This window comes from Eschscholzia californica, unplaced genomic scaffold, assembly GCF_041429995.1.
Source record: "Eschscholzia californica isolate CP2 unplaced genomic scaffold, dmEscCali1.0.p SCAF_1, whole genome shotgun sequence".
Lineage (NCBI taxonomy): Eukaryota > Viridiplantae > Streptophyta > Magnoliopsida > Ranunculales > Papaveraceae > Eschscholzia > Eschscholzia californica.
The window spans coordinates 33,893,416-33,916,247 of NW_028238198.1; the positions used below are offsets into that span (position 1 = coordinate 33,893,416).

Sequence of the window (22,832 nt, forward strand, 5' to 3'; positions counted from 1 at the left end):
CCATTGAGCAAAATTTGGTTATACTCATAGACTTTCTCAATATGAACTGGTCATAAAGGCGAAAACGAAGACATTGGTTTTTTACAGTAACTATGTACATTCAAGTCATTGAAGAGTAATGAAGAGCTCATCTCTTGCTTGACAATAGCCTTTCCTATTCCCATGGAAAAAACAATGTAGTTCATTTAATTCTGGACAGGAATTGTAAGTTCCGGGGAAAAAGAAAAGAAAAACTTAAAAGTAACCAAGCATCTTACACACCTGAAGGTCTCCGTGCAGAAATCTGCTCAGGATTCCAACCAACTGATGAACTACCTCTCCGTTTCCCAATTTTTCTTTTCTTTCTAGGAACACCCGGGAATTTAGAGCAAATGGAAATGTTCTGAACTGTCTCCTCCTTTATTACACTGGCTTCTTGAGCCGGTTGTTCACGTTTCTTTTCGGCTTCAGGTTCTTGAGTTGGAGCTGGCTCTGCATCCAGGACTGGAGCTGGTTCCGGGTCCGAAACTGGAGCTGGAACGATTTTATTCTCCACTTGTTCTTCTTTCACCTTATTTGGAAGAATCCTGACTTTTCCTATATTCTGCAATTCTTTCTCAGCTGTGTTGTTTAGGACATTGTCCACCAACTGCATACACGAGAACGATTATTACATATAAGTAGAAAGGACTTGCAAAATTATAGCAAGTAAAAACTGAAAATTTGGGTTTCAAGCTTACGTTCACAAACATAATAAATTTAACAGCACCAGCAAAGACATGATAATGACGACACTACAGGTTCATGAACCTATTAGAGGTCTAGGAGCAACTACAAAGTAATGAGGGGTAGTTAGTGGTCAGTCCCAAACATTTAATAAATAGATCTGGCCTGAAGGTGTCAAACCCCAAGTGCACCTGAGGAGTTTTATTCAGGGAATCAATAAGAAATAGGAAGATACTGTGAGTCGAAAAGGTCAGAGCTGAATTAATTCACAATGATTCAGGAAAGATTGAACTTTCATACAAGTAATAAACGAGTTGCCAAAAAAACCACGATGAAATATTTTTCCATACTCAAAATATCTCCAGAAAACAAATTTGGCATTTGCCTATGTGGGAAAATTTTGTATCTCATTCTTTAAAAGCAATCAATGGTAACTCATCTATTAGAGGAAAAGCTTACATCTTGGCATAAATCTCCAACCTTTGGCTGAAGGGTTTCGCCAGATAAAGGCGAAACGTTGCTTTCAGTTATATCAAAAAGAGGAGTCGCCTCTACATAACTTGAAACTGCATTTTCTGCCATAAGAATCCCAATATCATGCTCCGGCACATGTTGAGGAGGACTACAATGTGCTCCATTTGGCATCTCATCGCCACAGCCTTGAGAAAGACTTCTAGCTAAGCTCGTCAGCAGGTCACTCGGCAAATCCTCAATGGAAGAAAACCTTACAGTATCGATAGGAAGTTTTTCAATATCAGCCTTTAGCTTCTGAACTTTAGATTGTGCTAATTCGATTTTCCAGAGGATCTGCTCAATGGAGTTATCACTGTCTCTGCCCTGAAGTTGTGGCCGTTCATACTTAAAATCGAGTTCGTCATTGCTGTTAAAATCTGCCACATTCACTGACCCAAGAATATTTATCATCGTAAGCAGCGAAAGATAGCAACTGAAATCAAAAGTAACAAATTTGAAGTGAATTGTTATATATTCTCGACTAATTTCATAAATGTCAAGACTCCAATTTGAATAATAATGCAACATTGCACACTTTGACCAGAAAAAACCCTTGTCCGAAATAATTGATTTATCAAGTACAAAGTTCTTTCGGCAAACAGAAAAATGGATCCAAGAAATTTTTTATAGAATGTATCAACAGGATAGACTGATAGACCATTGCCGAGGGTTGTGAAATACAAGTTGAAGATATATGTTATGAACCTACAATAAATATAGGGAACATGTATTATTTAATTAGTAAATTAAGTGATATATATACGATTTTCCTCAGACTTTCGTCTTCACGATCGCATTCTGATTACAAAGCTCAAGTTGTGCTTAAGAAATTCGGTAGATTATAAGATTAGCTTTTCCTCTTTTTAATAAGAGAACTTGATAAAGTACCAAAAGCTAAACAGGTTAGACATTAACTTGATCATGTAAAGATTTGTTATCATTTCCACAAGAAAGTGAACAAAACATAAGAAAACTACCATCTGCCGCAACGTTGGTAGAGAATTCTGTAATTATATAAATCTTTATACTTCGTTTTGGGATGGGCTAGTTGAGTGATCAACCTTAAAGTAAGAAACCGTTTTCTTGACCCTCGAGCTTCGTCACTAATCGACCATCGTTCAAAAGAATAGAAATAATATCTGAATAGTGCAATGATAACTATCCAACTTGTATATCGATAAGTACTCCTTAGTCCTTAATCATCAATATAATTTATCAATCTGAAACCAACGACAAATATAGATGAGGCAAAGCAATAAATTCTTACCTTGATTACCTCCATCTTCATCTGCATCAGCATCTTGAATAGATTTCGTTTCCTCTGCAAGAAGTTTAACAGAAAAGGCTATATTTGAGTCTATGACTTCATTATATATGCAAAGAAGAAGAATATCTAAGTAAAAATGCAAGCAAGATGTACCATAATATGAGAACAGCCTATGTGAAGACATATATGATGGTATATCAACCGAGTCTTCAATTCTCTTTCTTTTCCTCCTCTTCATGACCTTTTTTCTATGAATTAGATGGCAAAAAGGAAGTGTTCTCCCACAACCTTCTGATGCATATTGCCCTAACTCCAATTGCTTTCGTTGGTAACATGATGCAAGTTCTCTCTCATACCTCAATGCCTGGGAGCGGAATTCCTTTACCCTCAGCTCTACCCATCTACACCGCCACATTAAAGGCTGTATATAGCGCTTCCAATGGGTTGTCAACTTTTTCTTCCTGGTAATTTGGACATAGTGATTATTAAATAACTTAAATTACTCTAAATTCGTAAAATTTATTTGATGAACCTTAGAATCTTCGATAACTTCATAATGTTAGTAATTAGCCTATTCAATATGTAAGAGCATAAGCATAGGAGGAAAAGGAGCAACGAGTTCTTTCCTTTGTTGATAGTAAATGTTGAAAGTGCAAATATATAATCGAATAAAATGTACCTCATATGTAATAAGCTGTTGAATCCATCAAAAAGGTTAGAACCAAGCCCATTGTCAACACAAAACCCAGAGTCAACTTCAGCATCACTAAGTCTTGAAGCGTCGTCATTTCCCGACACAGTATCAGCAAACGAGCTTGAATACTCAGTTGCATTTGGATCATCAACTTCAACAAACATATTTTCACTACTACCCACACCTTCAACCACTTCAACCTCATCCTTTTCAATTGCCTCAGGTGCATCAGCTTGTTGATCCAGCATCACTTCCATGTCAAAGTCAGTACCCTCACAATTATTCGTACACCTAACACTATCATTTGGGGTTTCATCTTGATTTAATGACTCTTTTATACCAACTTCCAATTTATTTTCATGCTTTACATCAACTAACATAGGAGAAGGAACCATTTTTTAGGGTTTCTTCCAAATTCTTGAACTTCAGTTCACCTGCTAGTCAAGTATCCAAATGAGAGAAAATTGAAGAAAAGTACATTAGGGCAATAACCAAATACCTTCAATTGAAATACTACCAAATACCCATTAATCCTAAAGCAACTAAAATTGGGTAGCAAAATTTCATGATATTTTTGCAATTACCAACACAAACAAGATAAATAACATGAGAAACTGATTTATAGAGTGGATTTATTATATGAATGCTTACGTACAACAACAAGAAGGGTTAGGTTTTCGACCTCTTGTCTTGAATCATTATCCGCGGGGTGATTCAGAGAGTGGTGTTGTTACCCATGGCAAACTCCTTGTTCATCGGTTGAATTTGACATGTGTATTTGAGGCTATTTAATTTTGTTTTCTGCTTATTGATCTCGGTTAACCTTATTTATTCACCAGTTTAAATTTTCGTCTTCCCTCCAGCCAACCTCTGATCGTCTTGGTAGCTTGCCAGTTTAACAAACTTGTCTCACCACGGTTGTCATGGGATTGGAAGAGGGTTGGTTAGTTAAGTGGGAAAGTCTGGCTGGGAAAATCAATTTTCGCAGGAAAGTCGATTTTAACAAGAAAAAACGATTATCGCGGAAAAGTCCATTTCTAATGTTCGGGTGAGAAAATGGCTTTCTCACCCTTTTGACCATTCAATTTCAGGCTTCTGGGTCTTGAGGGGTCAAGAGCCCATTCTGTTATATGTAAGACTTTTACTATATAACACTTAGAATGTGTTATAGGAGACTTACTGTCTTTCAGATTATAATGGTGGTGTACCATTTGTACAGATTCTGTTTCATTCAAAATGGCTTCATAGATATATCTATGCTTGCCATCTTGGATAGGATAGTTTTGTACTCCTAAGTACCGTTCCTTGATGTGCCATGGATCATGTTTCCACTGGACATCTTCTAAGGATACAGATAGAATTTTTTCAGTTACTAACTTTTTAGCATAAATGATTTCCTTTTTTAGGATATCTTTAGCAGTTAGTTTCGGATTAGGTTTATCCTGAGAGGATGATCCTACTACAGGGAATTCTGATAGAGAAGAAAACTTCCCTTTTTTCTGATTTACTTTCTTCGGATATCTGAATCCTCCTGCTCCTTTATCAGGTGGTTCCATCTTTATTCTGCAAAAATTCACGGGTTAAGAAATCAGGAAGAGAGTTCTGATTTCCTTTAATATATTCAATTTTAAAATCGAATGCAGATAATTCAGATTGCCATCTTGCAAAAATTTGTTTAGAAACTAAATTTTTAACATCCTTTTGCAAAATATCTTTTGCAGCACTACAGTCAATACGGAGTAGAAAAGATTGATTTAATAAATCATCTTGAAATTTAGAAATGCATTTGACTATTGATAACATTTCTTTTTTGATGGTGGAATAGTTTTTCTGAGCATTCTTCCACAGTCCAGATGCGAATCTAAGTAATTCTTCTTTATTGGTAGAAGGGTTTTTCTGTTTTAGAATACCTCCATAACCAATATCAGAGGCATCCGTTTCAACAATTTTGAACCATTGAGGGTTTGCTAACCCTAAACATGGTAATTGTTTTACTCTAAGTTTGATTTTTCGGACTGCTTGGGTATGCTGATCATCCCAAGGTAATGGATTCTTTTTAAGCCTATCATATAAAATAGCACTATCCATTGCTATATTCTGGTAGTAGTCTGCTATATAATTAAGACTTCCTAAAAATCTTTGCAATTGATTTTTGTCTCTAATTTCATCAGGAAATTTAGAGGCAAATTCAATGCTTCTGTCAATAGGGATTATTGTCCCTTGACTAATATTCTGTCCTAGAAATCTAACTTCAGTTTGAAAGAGTTTCATTTTAGGTGCAGATATGACTAAACCATTTTTTCTGATAACATCTTTTGTAATTCTAAGATGTCTAAAATGTTGATCTATATTAGATGAAAATACTAATATATCATCTATATAGACAATAGTAAAATTTGAATACGGAATAAAAATATCGTTCATAATATTTTGAAATTCTGAAGGGGCATTTTTTAAACCGAATGGCATAACATTCCATTCATAATGCCCAAAGGGTACAGTAAATGCAGTTTTATATCTATCTTCTTCAGTTAGTTGAATCTGATAGTATCCAGATTTAAGATCAAATTTAGAAAATATTTTTGCAGAATGCAATCTATCTAAAAGATCTTTTTTGTTTGGAATAGGATATCTAATCCATTTCAGAGCATCATTCAAAGGTTTGTAATTTACTACAAGCCTTGGAACACCTCTTTCCTTTTCAGCTGCTTTATTTACATAGAAAGCGGTACAACTCCATGGTGAATAACTTTTTCTGATAAGCTTCTTTTCTAATAAATCTTGAATTTCTTTCTTACAAAGTTCAAGATATTCAGCATTCATTTGACTAGGACGAGCCTTAGTCGGAATCTGAGTTTTTTCATCAAATTCAGGTTTATAAGGTAAAGATACAATATATTTTTTCCTTTCCCAAAAAGCATTGGGAATATTGCTACAAACTTCGGTTAGAAATTGATTTTCAATTTCTTTGATTTTTAGTTTTATTTCTGGGGAGTTCAATTTCTCGGAAATATTCAAATTATGTATTTCTTCTTGTAAGAAGTTTAAATGAGCAGTTTTAGAATTAATTAAATATTCTAACTCATTTAAAGTCCTGGTTTCAGGGCTAGTAATAAATTCAAAATGTATTTTATGATTCTGAAAACTAGCATATAATCCTGTTTCATCTATCTTGTCATAAGGGAAAAATAAATTAATAAATGGAGTTCCCAGAATAACTTCTTGAGATAAATTTCGGATTAAAATAAAGGTTTGTGGAATACAGATTCCTTTATTACAAATATAAGCTTCAGGTAGCTTATAATTAATTGGCATTCTATCTCCACTTGCAGAATGTAGAGATTGTACGGTTTTTTCGAAGTATTTAGTCGGAACTAAACCTTCTCTAATACAGTTCATGTCAGCTCCACTATCCACCAATGCTACTGCATTAGTAATGGTATATTCTTTGTTGATAACAATATTAATACTTATATACCATTTCTGATAGGTAATTTTCTGCATAGTATTTAAAAAGATAAGATTATTATCTAAAATACTAGATGGTTCTGTGTTTAGAATAGTAATCGATTTATCTTTTGATTGATGTTTTTCAGCTAGACTTTTTTCAGCTAGACTTTCTAATTGCATAAGTCTGATCTTCTGGTTATCTAACTCTTCTCTGATGAGTTTTATTTCAGATTTAACTATATTTACCTCACTTCTTAAATCTTGAGAAGTAGAAGGTTTTAAAGAAGTTTCTGGTTTTCCTTCAAGTCTTTGAAGTACTTCTTTCATACTGTAATGTTTAGTAATATTCGGTTTCTCAAAGGAACTAGGAGAGTTTTTTGTCTGTTCTAAGCAAAATTGTAATATTTTACTTTTTAGCAGAGGGTCTGTTATTTTATCTATCATAGATATTATTTCTGATTGAGTATCCGTTAAAACATTAATACTCAAGCCATTCATTTCTACAATGGCTTTCCAATAGTCTTGGTTTTTGGAACATTGTCCTGAACAAGGTTCCTTTTCAGATATATCTTCTGATTGGCTAGAAGATAGAAAGTCAATTTCATTGACATCCTCAGAGTCACTAGAAGATGAAGACTCTTCTTCAGTATTAGAGGTCAGGAAAACTTTGCTTAATTCAGCTTTTAGATTGTCATCAATTTTTAATTCATTCAGTTTTCTTTTGGTAGAACATTTATTAGCATAATGCCCTATTTTTCCGCATTTAAAACAAGTTTTATTACTTGTTTTTTGTCCTGATTTTATTTCAGATTTATTAGGAATATAATTTCCTTTAAATCTTTTCTTATGTCGAGGCTTCTGATAATAAATTTCTTTATTCTGTTTGTATTTTCTTCTTTTCTTATAATAAGATTTTCGAGAATACTCTTTCGAATCTCTAGAATTCCTTTTATGAGATTTTGGATAATCAATTTTCATATCATATGCAAATTGACTACAGAATTCACCAATTTCTTTTTTCCCATGCAAATTCTGTTTTTTCAATTGGTATTGTAATTTCATATCATTACAAATTTCTAAACCAGTTTGAACACAAGTAGTAATTTACATAAGAGATAAAGAGAAAACTTACAAAGATGGGAGAGCAGAAACCAGACTTAATCTTCAAAAGCTTTATTACAATCTTATTATTACAGAGCTTGACAGAGAAAGAGAGAAGAAACTAAAAACTTGAAAAGGGAAAAACTTAGAAGAAATTGCTTTTCCACATGAATGGGTTGTACAGGATGCTGTACCACCTGTCAATATTATGAACAGGAATTTAAATCAAATAACCCAAACACCTGAGGGAGATGTTGAAATAACATTTGCCCCTAATAAAATCAGTAAACTAAGCTTAACTAAAAGTTCTTCTGCCAAAAGGATAGAAGACTATAAAGTCTCATATCCTAGTAGTTTATCTAGATACTCTGTATCAAATGATGAACTTAAAGAGCAGATCATCCGAGGATTAAAGATTTCTGATCAACAAATTCCACATGGAGTCTATGTTGAACAGACAACTGAACAGGAGAAAGAACAAAGGACTTCTCCGACTCAATCTGAAATGAGTTTCCATTTATAAAATTTTATGGATTATAGTCCAGGATCAATACCTAGACAGTGGCTTAATCAGGAGCTCATGATGACAAAACATGAAGCTTTCCGAAATTGGTTTTTTGCAGCCTTTAATAGTAGGACTCTTGAAAATATTAAAAATATTTATTATCAAGAGTTAGAAAGGGATCAAAAAATGACAACCTTTACTATTTGGTTTCATAATTGGTACCCTAATCAGAAAACTATCCATGTTTTAGAAGATTATACAAAAATGTGGACTAAGAGTGATGGAACTAAGATTAATTCTATTCATCCTCCACCTGAAGCCTTGACTCTTAAAAATGACAATGAAAGTAAAGCACTAGAAGCAGTTCCATATGCTATACCTAGTGAATCAGTAACTACCGTCATAAAACAGCACAATCATACCAATCTAAGTCTTCAGACTATTGGTAGTCAATTAATCAGAATTGAAGATACTATTCATAATCAATTGAGTAGTATTGAAGAAAAACTTAAAGATATACCTAAAGTTTTATCTACCAAGGTTGAATCCACTTCAAAAAATAAAGACAAAGAAATTGTTGAAGTAGATGTTAAACCTAGCCCAGAAATCAAAGACTTTAAACTGTCTGATAAACAGGATGTAGACTTTGCTAATTTAATCATTGAAAGAATGAAAAATTTAAAGATTAATATTATTAGCCAAGATTCTAGTACTGAAAACTCTGATCTTGAGTCTGGACCAGATATCAGTAAAATTCAAACCATGTTATATAAACTTGGTAATGAACCTAATACAGGTTTTAAGACCTATTATAAAAGACCTACTCCTCAAGATCTCCTCTTTGAAGAAGACTTTTATCAAAATCAGAATTCTTATAATGGTCGTTCCATTTATGAATGGAATATTGATGGTCTTTCAGAATATCAAATTTATGAAGTTGTTCATAAAATGTTAATGTATGCCAGCATTTGCAAAGCTAGTGGTAATGATGATTCGGCTGTGGCTAAATTCATTGTTACTGGTTTTGTTGGTGCCTTAAAAGGATGGTGGGATAATGTTCTCACTGTTGCCCAGCAGACTGAAATTTTCACAGCTACAAAACCTGAACCAAATACTGCACAAGTTAAACCTGATGCAGTTTATACTTTACTTCAGACTATTCTTTTGCATTTTGTGGGAAGTCATCCTCAAAGACAAGAGAAAAGTCGAGAACTTTTACAGAACCTTAGATGTCCATCTTTAACCCATTTTAGATGGTATAAAGATGTCTTTATCTGTAAAGTTATGCAACGCAATGATGCTAATTCTGAATATTGGAAGGCTAAGTTCATTGATGGACTTCCTCCTCTTTTTGCTGAAAAAGTTAGACAAAGACTAAGAGATCAAAATAATGAAAACATCATCTCTTATAGTTATCTAACTTATGGACATATAATTACTACTTGTGTTCAAACTGGATTAGAAATTTGTAATGATATGAAATTACAATACCAATTGAAAAAACAGAATTTGCATGGGAAAAAAGAAATTGGTGAATTCTGTAGTCAATTTGCATATGATATGAAAATTGATTATCCAAAATCTCATAAAAGGAATTCTAGAGATTCGAAAGAGTATTCTCGAAAATCTTATTATAAGAAAAGAAGAAAATACAAACAGAATAAAGAAATTTATTATCAGAAGCCTCGACATAAGAAAAGATTTAAAGGAAATTATATTCCTAATAAATCTGAAATAAAATCAGGACAAAAAACAAGTAATAAAACTTGTTTTAAATGCGGAAAAATAGGGCATTATGCTAATAAATGTTCTACCAAAAGAAAACTGAATGAATTAAAAATTGATGACAATCTAAAAGCTGAATTAAGCAAAGTTTTCCTGACCTCTAATACTGAAGAAGAGTCTTCATCTTCTAGTGACTCTGAGGATGTCAATGAAATTGACTTTCTATCTTCTAGCCAATCAGAAGATATATCTGAAAAGGAACCTTGTTCAGGACAATGTTCCAAAAACCAAGACTATTGGAAAGCCATTGTAGAAATGAATGGCTTGAGTATTAATGTTTTAACGGATACTCAATCAGAAATAATATCTATGATAGATAAAATAACAGACCCTCTGCTAAAAAGTAAAATATTACAATTTTGCTTAGAACAGACAAAAAACTCTCCTAGTTCCTTTGAGAAACCGAATATTACTAAACATTACAGTATGAAAGAAGTACTTCAAAGACTTGAAGGAAAACCAGAAACTTCTTTAAAACCTTCTACTTCTCAAGATTTAAGAAGTGAGGTAAATATAGTTAAATCTGAAATAAAACTCATCAGAGAAGAGTTAGATAACCAGAAGATCAGACTTATGCAATTAGAAAGTCTAGCTGAAAAAAGTCTAGCTGAAAAACATCAATCAAAAGATAAATCGATTACTATTCTAAACACAGAACCATCTAGTATTTTAGATAATAATCTTATCTTTTTAAATACTATGCAGAAAATTACCTATCAGAAATGGTATATAAGTATTAATATTGTTATCAACAAAGAATATACCATTACTAATGCAGTAGCATTGGTGGATAGTGGAGCTGACATGAACTGTATTAGAGAAGGTTTAGTTCCGACTAAATACTTCGAAAAAACCGTACAATCTCTACATTCTGCAAGTGGAGATAGAATGCCAATTAATTATAAGCTACCTGAAGCTTATATTTGTAATAAAGGAATCTGTATTCCACAAACCTTTATTTTAATCCGAAATTTATCTCAAGAAGTTATTCTGGGAACTCCATTTATTAATTTATTTTTCCCTTATGACAAGATAGATGAAACAGGATTATATGCTAGTTTTCAGAATCATAAAATACATTTTGAATTTATTACTAGCCCTGAAACCAGGACTTTAAATGAGTTAGAATATTTAATTAATTCTAAAACTGCTCATTTAAACTTCTTACAAGAAGAAATACATAATTTGAATATTTCCGAGAAATTGAACTCCCCAGAAATAAAACTAAAAATCAAAGAAATTGAAAATCAATTTCTAACCGAAGTTTGTAGCAATATTCCCAATGCTTTTTGGGAAAGGAAAAAATATATTGTATCTTTACCTTATAAACCTGAATTTGATGAAAAAACTCAGATTCCGACTAAGGCTCGTCCTAGTCAAATGAATGCTGAATATCTTGAACTTTGTAAGAAAGAAATTCAAGATTTATTAGAAAAGAAGCTTATCAGAAAAAGTTATTCACCATGGAGTTGTACCGCTTTCTATGTAAATAAAGCAGCTGAAAAGGAAAGAGGTGTTCCAAGGCTTGTAGTAAATTACAAACCTTTGAATGATGCTCTGAAATGGATTAGATATCCTATTCCAAACAAAAAAGATCTTTTAGATAGATTGCATTCTGCAAAAATATTTTCTAAATTTGATCTTAAATCTGGATACTATCAGATTCAACTAACTGAAGAAGATAGATATAAAACTGCATTTACTGTACCCTTTGGGCATTATGAATGGAATGTTATGCCATTCGGTTTAAAAAATGCCCCTTCAGAATTTCAAAATATTATGAACGATATTTTTATTCCGTATTCAAATTTTACTATTGTCTATATAGATGATATATTAGTATTTTCATCTAATATAGATCAACATTTTAGACATCTTAGAATTACAAAAGATGTTATCAGAAAAAATGGTTTAGTCATATCTGCACCTAAAATGAAACTCTTTCAAACTGAAGTTAGATTTCTAGGACAGAATATTAGTCAAGGGACAATAATCCCTATTGACAGAAGCATTGAATTTGCCTCTAAATTTCCTGATGAAATTAGAGACAAAAATCAATTGCAAAGATTTTTAGGAAGTCTTAATTATATAGCAGACTACTACCAGAATATAGCAATGGATAGTGCTATTTTATATGATAGGCTTAAAAAGAATCCATTACCTTGGGATGATCAGCATACCCAAGCAGTCCGAAAAATCAAACTTAGAGTAAAACAATTACCATGTTTAGGGTTAGCAAACCCTCAATGGTTCAAAATTGTTGAAACGGATGCCTCTGATATTGGTTATGGAGGTATTCTAAAACAGAAAAACCCTTCTACCAATAAAGAAGAATTACTTAGATTCGCATCTGGACTGTGGAAGAATGCTCAGAAAAACTATTCCACCATCAAAAAAGAAATGTTATCAATAGTCAAATGCATTTCTAAATTTCAAGATGATTTATTAAATCAATCTTTTCTACTCCGTATTGACTGTAGTGCTGCAAAAGATATTTTGCAAAAGGATGTTAAAAATTTAGTTTCTAAACAAATTTTTGCAAGATGGCAATCTGAATTATCTGCATTCGATTTTAAAATTGAATATATTAAAGGAAATCAGAACTCTCTTCCTGATTTCTTAACCCGTGAATTTTTGCAGAATAAAGATGGAACCACCTGATAAAGGAGCAGGAGGATTCAGATATCCGAAGAAAGTAAATCAGAAAAAAGGGAAGTTTTCTTCTCTATCAGAATTCCCTGTAGTAGGATCATCCTCTCAGGATAAACCTAATCCGAAACTAACTGCTAAAGATATCCTAAAAAAGGAAATCATTTATGCTAAAAAGTTAGTAACTGAAAAAATTCTATCTGTATCCTTAGAAGATGTCCAGTGGAAACATGATCCATGGCACATCAAGGAACGGTACTTAGGAGTACAAAACTATCCTATCCAAGATGGCAAGCATAGATATATCTATGAAGCCATTTTGAATGAAACAGAATCTGTACAAATGGTACACCACCATTATAATCTGAAAGACAGTAAGTCTCCTATAACACATTCTAAGTGTTATATAGTAAAAGTCTTACATATAACAGAATGGGCTCTTGACCCCTCAAGACCCAGAAGCCTGAAATTGAATGGTCAAAACTATAATTATTGGGATTATGTTTTGGCATGGTCATTCATGTTCTATTATCAGAATCCGATCAGGAAACACTCCTGGTTTATCAGTATTAACCCTGAAATTGTTAAAGGAAAAGGTTTCCCTCTCTGGTTTCTGCATTGGTGGGAGAAATTCGGTCCAGAACTGAGTTTCTTACCAGATACACTGAAAGACCCTTGGCTAAAATGGTATGAGTATCATCCAAAGCTCAAGGGAAAAACTGCAGAAAAAACCCCAAAAGGGTTATCAGCACTCTGTTATATGGCAGAGTTCAAAATACCATGGATATGGAGATGGGATCTAGAATTTCACTTTGATGATCTCTTAATTCCATGTATTAGCAGAACTTTTCATTACAAATGGTGGGATGGATTTCCTATTACAGATACCCATAAACTCATTTGTCAAACTGTAATTGAGTATGAAAATGCCTATAAGGCTACTCAAAAATCCGTACCTATTTCACCTTCTGATAATATTTTCCAATTTTTATTGGATGATATTCAGAAAAAATATCCGAACCTTTCATCTATAGATCAACAGATTAAAGCTATGGAAATAATTAAAAATCAATTCCTAGCTCATCATCAGAAGCAAGATATAGAGGCTGAAATGCTAGATGACTCGTCATCTCAAGAAAATCAGTATGCTGTATTGGCTGGAGAAAGCCAAGATCCGAATGAGGATTTCGATGACTCAAAATCAGCAAAATCGGATACCTCAATGGCAGATTACTGGGATGCTATCATCGAAGTGCATTCTCAGAAGTTACTAAAATCTGCAAAAGGCAAACAAAAAGATCAGTAGTTTGCTACAGTTACTGTACAGTAAATCCGTATTTCAGTATTATTTTTCAACAGTATCAGCATCTAGAAGACACTATTCAAAAAAAGTGATTGTCGGCTTAAATAGTAAAGGTCAAGACTATTTCGACAGGAAGAGTCAAGAACTATTTCGACAGGAAGAGTCAAGAACTATTCTCAACAGTAGAAGGCGGCTTACTGTGACAAATAGTAAAAGGCAAATAGTAAAAGTCAATTTTACTATTCACTATTCATCAGAAGACGACGAAGTAGACCTGGAAACCGGAACTGTTCCGGTCATCTAAAAATTTCTATAAATTCCGAATGTTGGTTCATTCTGAACCTAAGCAATTTCTTCTAAGTTTTTCCCTTTTCAAGTTTTTAGTTTCTTCTCTCTTTCTCTGTCAAGCTCTGTAATAATAAGATTGTAATAAAGCTTTTGAAGATTAAGTCTGGTTTCTGCTCTCCCATCTTTGTAAGTTTTCTCTTTATCTCTTATGTTAAACGATCCTCCTTAAGATTGGTATCAGAGCCATGTTAGCTTAAATCCGAATTAGAGGAGAATATGTAGATATAGACTAAATCCGAATTATGATAGTTAGAAATTTCCTTTTAGAAATTTGTTCTTAAAAATAATTTATTATAATCCTTGAATTATGGTACGTCACCCAAGTCGCGTATGGGTTTAGATCCGTTGTTGCCGGGTAGGCGTTGAGGATCGTTTGATACCCTTTAAACCGTTGACAGACGTGTAATTTAATGATTATATATAAATATTTTTAAGAATATAATTTTAAAGGAAATTACTAAAAATCATAATCTGCTATTTATGCTAAGTCTATATGATTTCCTCTAATTTAATTCAATGAACAAATTGGATTCTCGAGACTTAACTGAAAGTTCTATAAAGAACTCCATAATTGAAGAGTTTGACCAAACTCAACAATTAAATCAATGGACCATACCCGCAATAAAATCAAATAAAATCTATAAAAAAGGATTTTTTGATTTCATTAGTCAAAATAATATCAAGACTCTTGAACAGTCAATCGGACTTGACCAAGAAGTCAAAACCCTTAGACTTTTGAGTCTTAAAGATATTGAAAAGTATTTAAAATCTAAATACAACTACCTGCACGTTGGATGCATTCAAATAGCATTCAAACCTTTGACTTTGGCCGGATTAAATGCCAGTATCTTATCCTATTTGCGAGATGCTAGGTGTTTGGATTTCTTACCATCTTTAATGGGAATAATCCAAACTAGTTTATGCCATGGACCGGTTTATTTTAATGTTTACCCGAATTTGACCTTATCTTTGACAGATAGAAATCTGTTTGAGGCCGTGTCTCTGCATATTCAAACTCAGGGATATAATTATCTCCCTGGATCTGAGACAATATCAGTAATATATAGGATTCATTATAAGGTAATGAATACCTTGACTCCTAACGCAATACTGCGTAGTGAACCAGGCAAGACTATAGTAATAGATAGTAATTGCTTGACTACTAATACAATTTAAGGAGGATCGTTTAACATAAGAGATAAAGAGAAAACTTACAAAGATGGGAGAGCAGAAACCAGACTTAATCTTCAAAAGCTTTATTACAATCTTATTATTACAGAGCTTGACAGAGAAAGAGAGAAGAAACTAAAAACTTGAAAGGGAAAAACTTAGAAGAAATTGCTTAGGTTCAGAATGAACCAACATTCGGAATTTATAGAAATTTTTAGATGACCGGAACAGTTCCGGTTTCCAGGTCTACTTCGTCGTCTTCTGATGAATAGTGAATAGTAAAATTGACTTTTACTATTTGCCTTTTACTATTTGTCACAGTAAGCCGCCTTCTACTGTTGAGAATAGTTCTTGACTCTTCCTGTCGAAATAGTTCTTGACTCTTCCTGTCGAAATAGTCTTGACCTTTACTATTTAAGCCGACAATCACTTTTTTGAATAGTGTCTTCTAGATGCTGATACTGTTGAAAAATAATACTGAAATACGGATTTACTGTACAGTAACTGTAGCAAACTACTGATCTTTTTGTTTGCCTTTTGCAGATTTTAGTAACTTCTGAGAATGCACTTCGATGATAGCATCCCAGTAATCTGCCATTGAGGTATCCGATTTTGCTGATTTTGAGTCATCGAAATCCTCATTCGGATCTTGGCTTTCTCCAGCCAATACAGCATACTGATTTTCTTGAGATGACGAGTCATCTAGCATTTCAGCCTCTATATCTTGCTTCTGATGATGAGCTAGGAATTGATTTTTAATTATTTCCATAGCTTTAATCTGTTGATCTATAGATGAAAGGTTCGGATATTTTTTCTGAATATCATCCAATAAAAATTGGAAAATATTATCAGAAGGTGAAATAGGTACGGATTTTTGAGTAGCCTTATAGGCATTTTCATACTCAATTACAGTTTGACAAATGAGTTTATGGGTATCTGTAATAGGAAATCCATCCCACCATTTGTAATGAAAAGTTCTGCTAATACATGGAATTAAGAGATCATCAAAGTGAAATTCTAGATCCCATCTCCATATCCATGGTATTTTGAACTCTGCCATATAACAGAGTGCTGATAACCCTTTTGGGGTTTTTTCTGCAGTTTTTCCCTTGAGCTTTGGATGATACTCATACCATTTTAGCCAAGGGTCTTTCAGTGTATCTGGTAAGAAACTCAGTTCTGGACCGAATTTCTCCCACCAATGCAGAAACCAGAGAGGGAAACCTTTTCCTTTAACAATTTCAGGGTTAATACTGATAAACCAGGAGTGTTTCCTGATCGGATTCTGATAATAGAACATGAATGACCATGCCAAAACATAATCCCAATAATTATAGTTTTGACCATTCAATTTCAGGCTTCTGGGTCTTGAGGGGTCAAGAGCCCATTCTGTTATATGTAAGACTTTTACTATATAACACTTAGAATGTGTTATAGGAGACTTACTGTCTTTCAGATTATAATGGTGGTGTACCATTTGTACAGATTCTGTTTCATTCAAAATGGCTTCATAGATATATCTATGCTTGCCATCTTGGATAGGATAGTTTTGTACTCCTAAGTACCGTTCCTTGATGTGCCATGGATCATGTTTCCACTGGACATCTTCTAAGGATACAGATAGAATTTTTTCAGTTACTAACTTTTTAGCATAAATGATTTCCTTTTTTAGGATATCTTTAGCAGTTAGTTTCGGATTAGGTTTATCCTGAGAGGATGATCCTACTACAGGGAATTCTGATAGAGAAGAAAACTTCCCTTTTTTCTGATTTACTTTCTTCGGATATCTGAATCATCCTGCTCCTTTATCAGGTGGTTCCATCTTTATTCTGCAAAAATTCACTGGTTAAGAAATCAGGAAGAGAGTTCTGATTTCCTTTAATATATTCAATTTTAAAATCGAATGCAGATAATTCAGATTGCCATCTTGCAAAAATTTGTTTAGAAACTAAATTTTTAACATCCTTTTGCAAAATATCTTTTGCAGCACTACAGTCAATACGGAGTAGAAAAGATTGATTTAATAAATCATCTTGAAATTTAGAAATGCATTTGACTATTGATAACATTTCTTTTTTGATGGTGGAATAGTTTTTCTGAGCATTCTTCCACAGTCCAGATGCGAATCTAAGTAATTCTTCTTTATTGGTAGAAGGGTTTTTCTGTTTTAGAATACCTCCATAACCAATATCAGAGGCATCCGTTTCAACAATTTTGAACCATTGAGGGTTTGCTAACCCTAAACATGGTAATTGTTTTACTCTAAGTTTGATTTTTCGGACTGCTTGGGTATGCTGATCATCCCAAGGTAATGGATTCTTTTTAAGCCTATCATATAAAATAGCACTATCCATTGCTATATTCTGGTAGTAGTCTGCTATATAATTAAGACTTCCTAAAAATCTTTGCAATTGATTTTTGTCTCTAATTTCATCAGGAAATTTAGAGGCAAATTCAATGCTTCTGTCAATAGGGATTATTGTCCCTTGACTAATATTCTGTCCTAGAAATCTAACTTCAGTTTGAAAGAGTTTCATTTTAGGTGCAGATATGACTAAACCATTTTTTCTGATAACATCTTTTGTAATTCTAAGATGTCTAAAATGTTGATCTATATTAGATGAAAATACTAATATATCATCTATATAGACAATAGTAAAATTTGAATACGGAATAAAAATATCGTTCATAATATTTTGAAATTCTGAAGGGGCATTTTTTAAACCGAATGGCATAACATTCCATTCATAATGCCCAAAGGGTACAGTAAATGCAGTTTTATATCTATCTTCTTCAGTTAGTTGAATCTGATAGTATCCAGATTTAAGATCAAATTTAGAAAATATTTTTGCAGAATGCAATCTATCTAAAAGATCTTTTTTGTTTGGAATAGGATATCTAATCCATTTCAGAGCATCATTCAAAGGTTTGTAATTTACTACAAGCCTTGGAACACCTCTTTCCTTTTCAGCTGCTTTATTTACATAGAAAGCGGTACAACTCCATGGTGAATAACTTTTTCTGATAAGCTTCTTTTCTAATAAATCTTGAATTTCTTTCTTACAAAGTTCAAGATATTCAGCATTCATTTGACTAGGACGAGCCTTAGTCGGAATCTGAGTTTTTTCATCAAATTCAGGTTTATAAGGTAAAGATACAATATATTTTTTCCTTTCCCAAAAAGCATTGGGAATATTGCTACAAACTTCGGTTAGAAATTGATTTTCAATTTCTTTGATTTTTAGTTTTATTTCTGGGGAGTTCAATTTCTCGGAAATATTCAAATTATGTATTTCTTCTTGTAAGAAGTTTAAATGAGCAGTTTTAGAATTAATTAAATATTCTAACTCATTTAAAGTCCTGGTTTCAGGGCTAGTAATAAATTCAAAATGTATTTTATGATTCTGAAAACTAGCATATAATCCTGTTTCATCTATCTTGTCATAAGGGAAAAATAAATTAATAAATGGAGTTCCCAGAATAACTTCTTGAGATAAATTTCGGATTAAAATAAAGGTTTGTGGAATACAGATTCCTTTATTACAAATATAAGCTTCAGGTAGCTTATAATTAATTGGCATTCTATCTCCACTTGCAGAATGTAGAGATTGTACGGTTTTTTCGAAGTATTTAGTCGGAACTAAACCTTCTCTAATACAGTTCATGTCAGCTCCACTATCCACCAATGCTACTGCATTAGTAATGGTATATTCTTTGTTGATAACAATATTAATACTTATATACCATTTCTGATAGGTAATTTTCTGCATAGTATTTAAAAAGATAAGATTATTATCTAAAATACTAGATGGTTCTGTGTTTAGAATAGTAATCGATTTATCTTTTGATTGATGTTTTTCAGCTAGACTTTTTTCAGCTAGACTTTCTAATTGCATAAGTCTGATCTTCTGGTTATCTAACTCTTCTCTGATGAGTTTTATTTCAGATTTAACTATATTTACCTCACTTCTTAAATCTTGAGAAGTAGAAGGTTTTAAAGAAGTTTCTGGTTTTCCTTCAAGTCTTTGAAGTACTTCTTTCATACTGTAATGTTTAGTAATATTCGGTTTCTCAAAGGAACTAGGAGAGTTTTTTGTCTGTTCTAAGCAAAATTGTAATATTTTACTTTTTAGCAGAGGGTCTGTTATTTTATCTATCATAGATATTATTTCTGATTGAGTATCCGTTAAAACATTAATACTCAAGCCATTCATTTCTACAATGGCTTTCCAATAGTCTTGGTTTTTGGAACATTGTCCTGAACAAGGTTCCTTTTCAGATATATCTTCTGATTGGCTAGAAGATAGAAAGTCAATTTCATTGACATCCTCAGAGTCACTAGAAGATGAAGACTCTTCTTCATTATTAGAGGTCAGGAAAACTTTGCTTAATTCAGCTTTTAGATTGTCATCAATTTTTAATTCATTCAGTTTTCTTTTGGTAGAACATTTATTAGCATAATGCCCTATTTTTCCGCATTTAAAACAAGTTTTATTACTTGTTTTTTGTCCTGATTTTATTTCAGATTTATTAGGAATATAATTTCCTTTAAATCTTTTCTTATGTCGAGGCTTCTGATAATAAATTTCTTTATTCTGTTTGTATTTTCTTCTTTTCTTATAATAAGATTTTCGAGAATACTCTTTCGAATCTTTAGAATTCCTTTTATGAGATTTTGGATAATCAATTTTCATATCATATGCAAATTGACTACAGAATTCACCAATTTCTTTTTTCCCATGCAAATTCTGTTTTTTCAATTGGTATTGTAATTTCATATCATTACAAATTTCTAATCCAGTTTGAACACAAGTAGTAATTATATGTCCATAAGTTAGATAACTATAAGAGATGATGTTTTCATTATTTTGATCTCTTAGTCTTTGTCTAACTTTTTCAGCAAAAAGAGGAGGAAGTCCATCAATGAACTTAGCCTTCCAATATTCAGAATTAGCATCATTGCGTTGCATAACTTTACAGATAAAGACATCTTTATACCATCTAAAATGGGTTAAAGATGGACATCTAAGGTTCTGTAAAAGTTCTCGACTTTTCTCTTGTCTTTGAGGATGACTTCCCACAAAATGCAAAAGAATAGTCTGAAGTAAAGTATAAACTGCATCAGGTTTAACTTGTGCAGTATTTGGTTCAGGTTTTGTAGCTGTGAAAATTTCAGTCTGCTGGGCAACAGTGAGAACATTATCCCACCATCCTTTTAAGGCACCAACAAAACCAGTAACAATGAATTTAGCCACAGCCGAATCATCATTACCACTAGCTTTGCAAATGCTGGCATACATTAACATTTTATGAACAACTTCATAAATTTGATATTCTGAAAGACCATCAATATTCCATTCATAAATGGAACGACCATTATAAGAATTCTGATTTTGATAAAAGTCTTCTTCAAAGAGGAGATCTTGAGGAGTAAGTCTCCTATAATAGGTCTTAAAACCTGTATTAGGTTCATTACCAAGTTTATATAACATGGTTTGAATTTTACTGATATCTGGTCCAGACTCAAGATCAGAGTTTTCAGTACTAGAATCTTGGCTAATAATATTAATCTTTAAATTTTTCATTCTTTCAATGATTAAATTAGCAAAGTCTACATCCTGTTTATCAGACAGTTTAAAGTCTTTGATTTCTGGGCTAGGTTTAACATCTACTTCAACAATTTCTTTGTCTTTATTTTTTGAAGTGGATTCAACCTTGGTAGATAAAACTTTAGGTATATCTTTAAGTTTTTCTTCAATACTACTCAATTGATTATGAATAGTATCTTCAATTCTGATTAATTGACTACCAATAGTCTGAAGACTTAGATTGGTATGATTGTGCTGTTTTATGACGGTAGTTACTGATTCACTAGGTATAGCATATGGAACTGCTTCTAGTGCTTTACTTTCATTGTCATTTTTAAGAGTCAAGGCTTCAGGTGGAGGATGAATAGAATTAATCTTAGTTCCATCACTCTTAGTCCACATTTTTGTATAATCTTCTAAAACATGGATAGTTTTCTGATTAGGGTACCAATTATGAAACCAAATAGTAAAGGTTGTCATTTTTTGATCCCTTTCTAACTCTTGATAATAAATATTTTTAATATTTTCAAGAGTCCTACTATTAAAGGCTTCAAAAAACCAATTTCGGAAAGCTTCATGTTTTGTCATCATGAGCTCCTGATTAAGCCACTGTCTAGGTATTGATCCTGGACTATAATCCATAAAATTTTATAAATGGAAACTCATTTCAGATTGAGTCGGAGAAGTCCTTTGTTCTTTCTCCTGTTCAGTTGTCTGTTCAACATAGACTCCATGTGGAATTTGTTGATCAGAAATCTTTAATCCTCGGATGATCTGCTTTTTAAGTTCATCATTTGATACAGAGTATCTAGATAAACTACTAGGATATGAGACTTTATAGTCTTCTATCCTTTTGGCAGAAGAACTTTTAGTTAAGCTTAGTTTACTGATTTTATTAGGGGCAAATGTTATTTCAACATCTCCCTCAGGTGTTTGGGTTATTTGATTTAAATTCCTGTTCATAATATTGACAGGTGGTACAGCATCCTGTACAACCCATTCATGTGGAAAATCAATTTCCTTCCGTCACAAACTTTCTCTCTAAACTCCCTCAAATTCATCTTCTTCAGCAAGAAGACAACAATGGTCGATCAAATCGTCAATGGGTAAAATAACGATTATGGAGTCGGAGAGGTAACGATTTTGAACAAGGTGAATTTCTTGAGATTAGGACAAGGTGTAGATATGGTTTGGAACAATTCGTTTACCCTTTGACAAGATCTAGAAACGAGGTGAATCTCTTGATGTAATCGTTCTTTTCTGTTGAATCTGTTTTAGAATGGTTTCATCAATTGTTGATTTGACAATTTGTAGTTTAGAAACTTTAGGACAAGATTTATAAATGGCTTTAAAACAGATTCATATTATAGATCGGAAATCATCAGTTAGATATGAAGTTTATGTCGAATTTGTGTTTTTTCTCTCTCCTTCACTGAATTCTCTTTCGTTGCCGACGTTTTTTCAAAGAAAAAATAAGGTTTAACCATTGTTGATGATTCAAGTTAAATCCTATCATTATAAAGTGAAGCTAAAATCATTAGAAAACCACAGTTGGTAGTGTTCATTTTATAGAAACATTTTTTATGAATGGGTAAAGAGCCCCTACATGTCCATCTTCACCAGAAAATTCAACGGCAAAAGGGTCCAAGGATTTTAGGCCCAAAATAAAATTCAAAAAGGGATTAAGGTCCAATCTTCCTAGAAAATAGGATTTTAGTCATTTTCTCTTGTAGAAGAAATATTGTTGATACATA

The 22,832-nt window shown here is 32.7% G+C and overlaps 1 protein-coding gene across 13 annotated transcripts; it reads right to left on the bottom strand.

The window, feature by feature from the left end:
- Nucleotides 1-32: 32 nt before the first annotated feature.
- LOC147566272 (uncharacterized) lies at nucleotides 33-22,617 on the bottom strand. 13 transcript variants are annotated; one of them, XM_086652753.1, is made up of 7 exons: nucleotides 22,075-22,617; nucleotides 3,862-4,274; nucleotides 3,165-3,613; nucleotides 2,639-2,946; nucleotides 2,486-2,539; nucleotides 1,165-1,607; nucleotides 33-628 (listed from the first exon to the last, which is right to left on the bottom strand). In XM_086652753.1, exons 3-7 carry the CDS (start codon nucleotides 3,572-3,574, stop codon nucleotides 254-256), a joined length of 1,590 nt encoding a protein of 529 aa, XP_086508879.1. In that variant the 5' UTR covers nucleotides 3,575-3,613; nucleotides 3,862-4,274; nucleotides 22,075-22,617; the 3' UTR covers nucleotides 33-253. The 13 variants fall into 13 exon arrangements, with proteins under 13 accessions (XP_086508879.1, XP_086508890.1, XP_086508881.1 ...); XM_086652764.1 differs by having other exon boundaries at nucleotides 1,165-1,595; nucleotides 3,914-4,274; nucleotides 22,075-22,569; XM_086652755.1 differs by having other exon boundaries at nucleotides 3,835-4,274; nucleotides 22,075-22,420.
- Nucleotides 22,618-22,832: the final 215 nt, after the last annotated feature.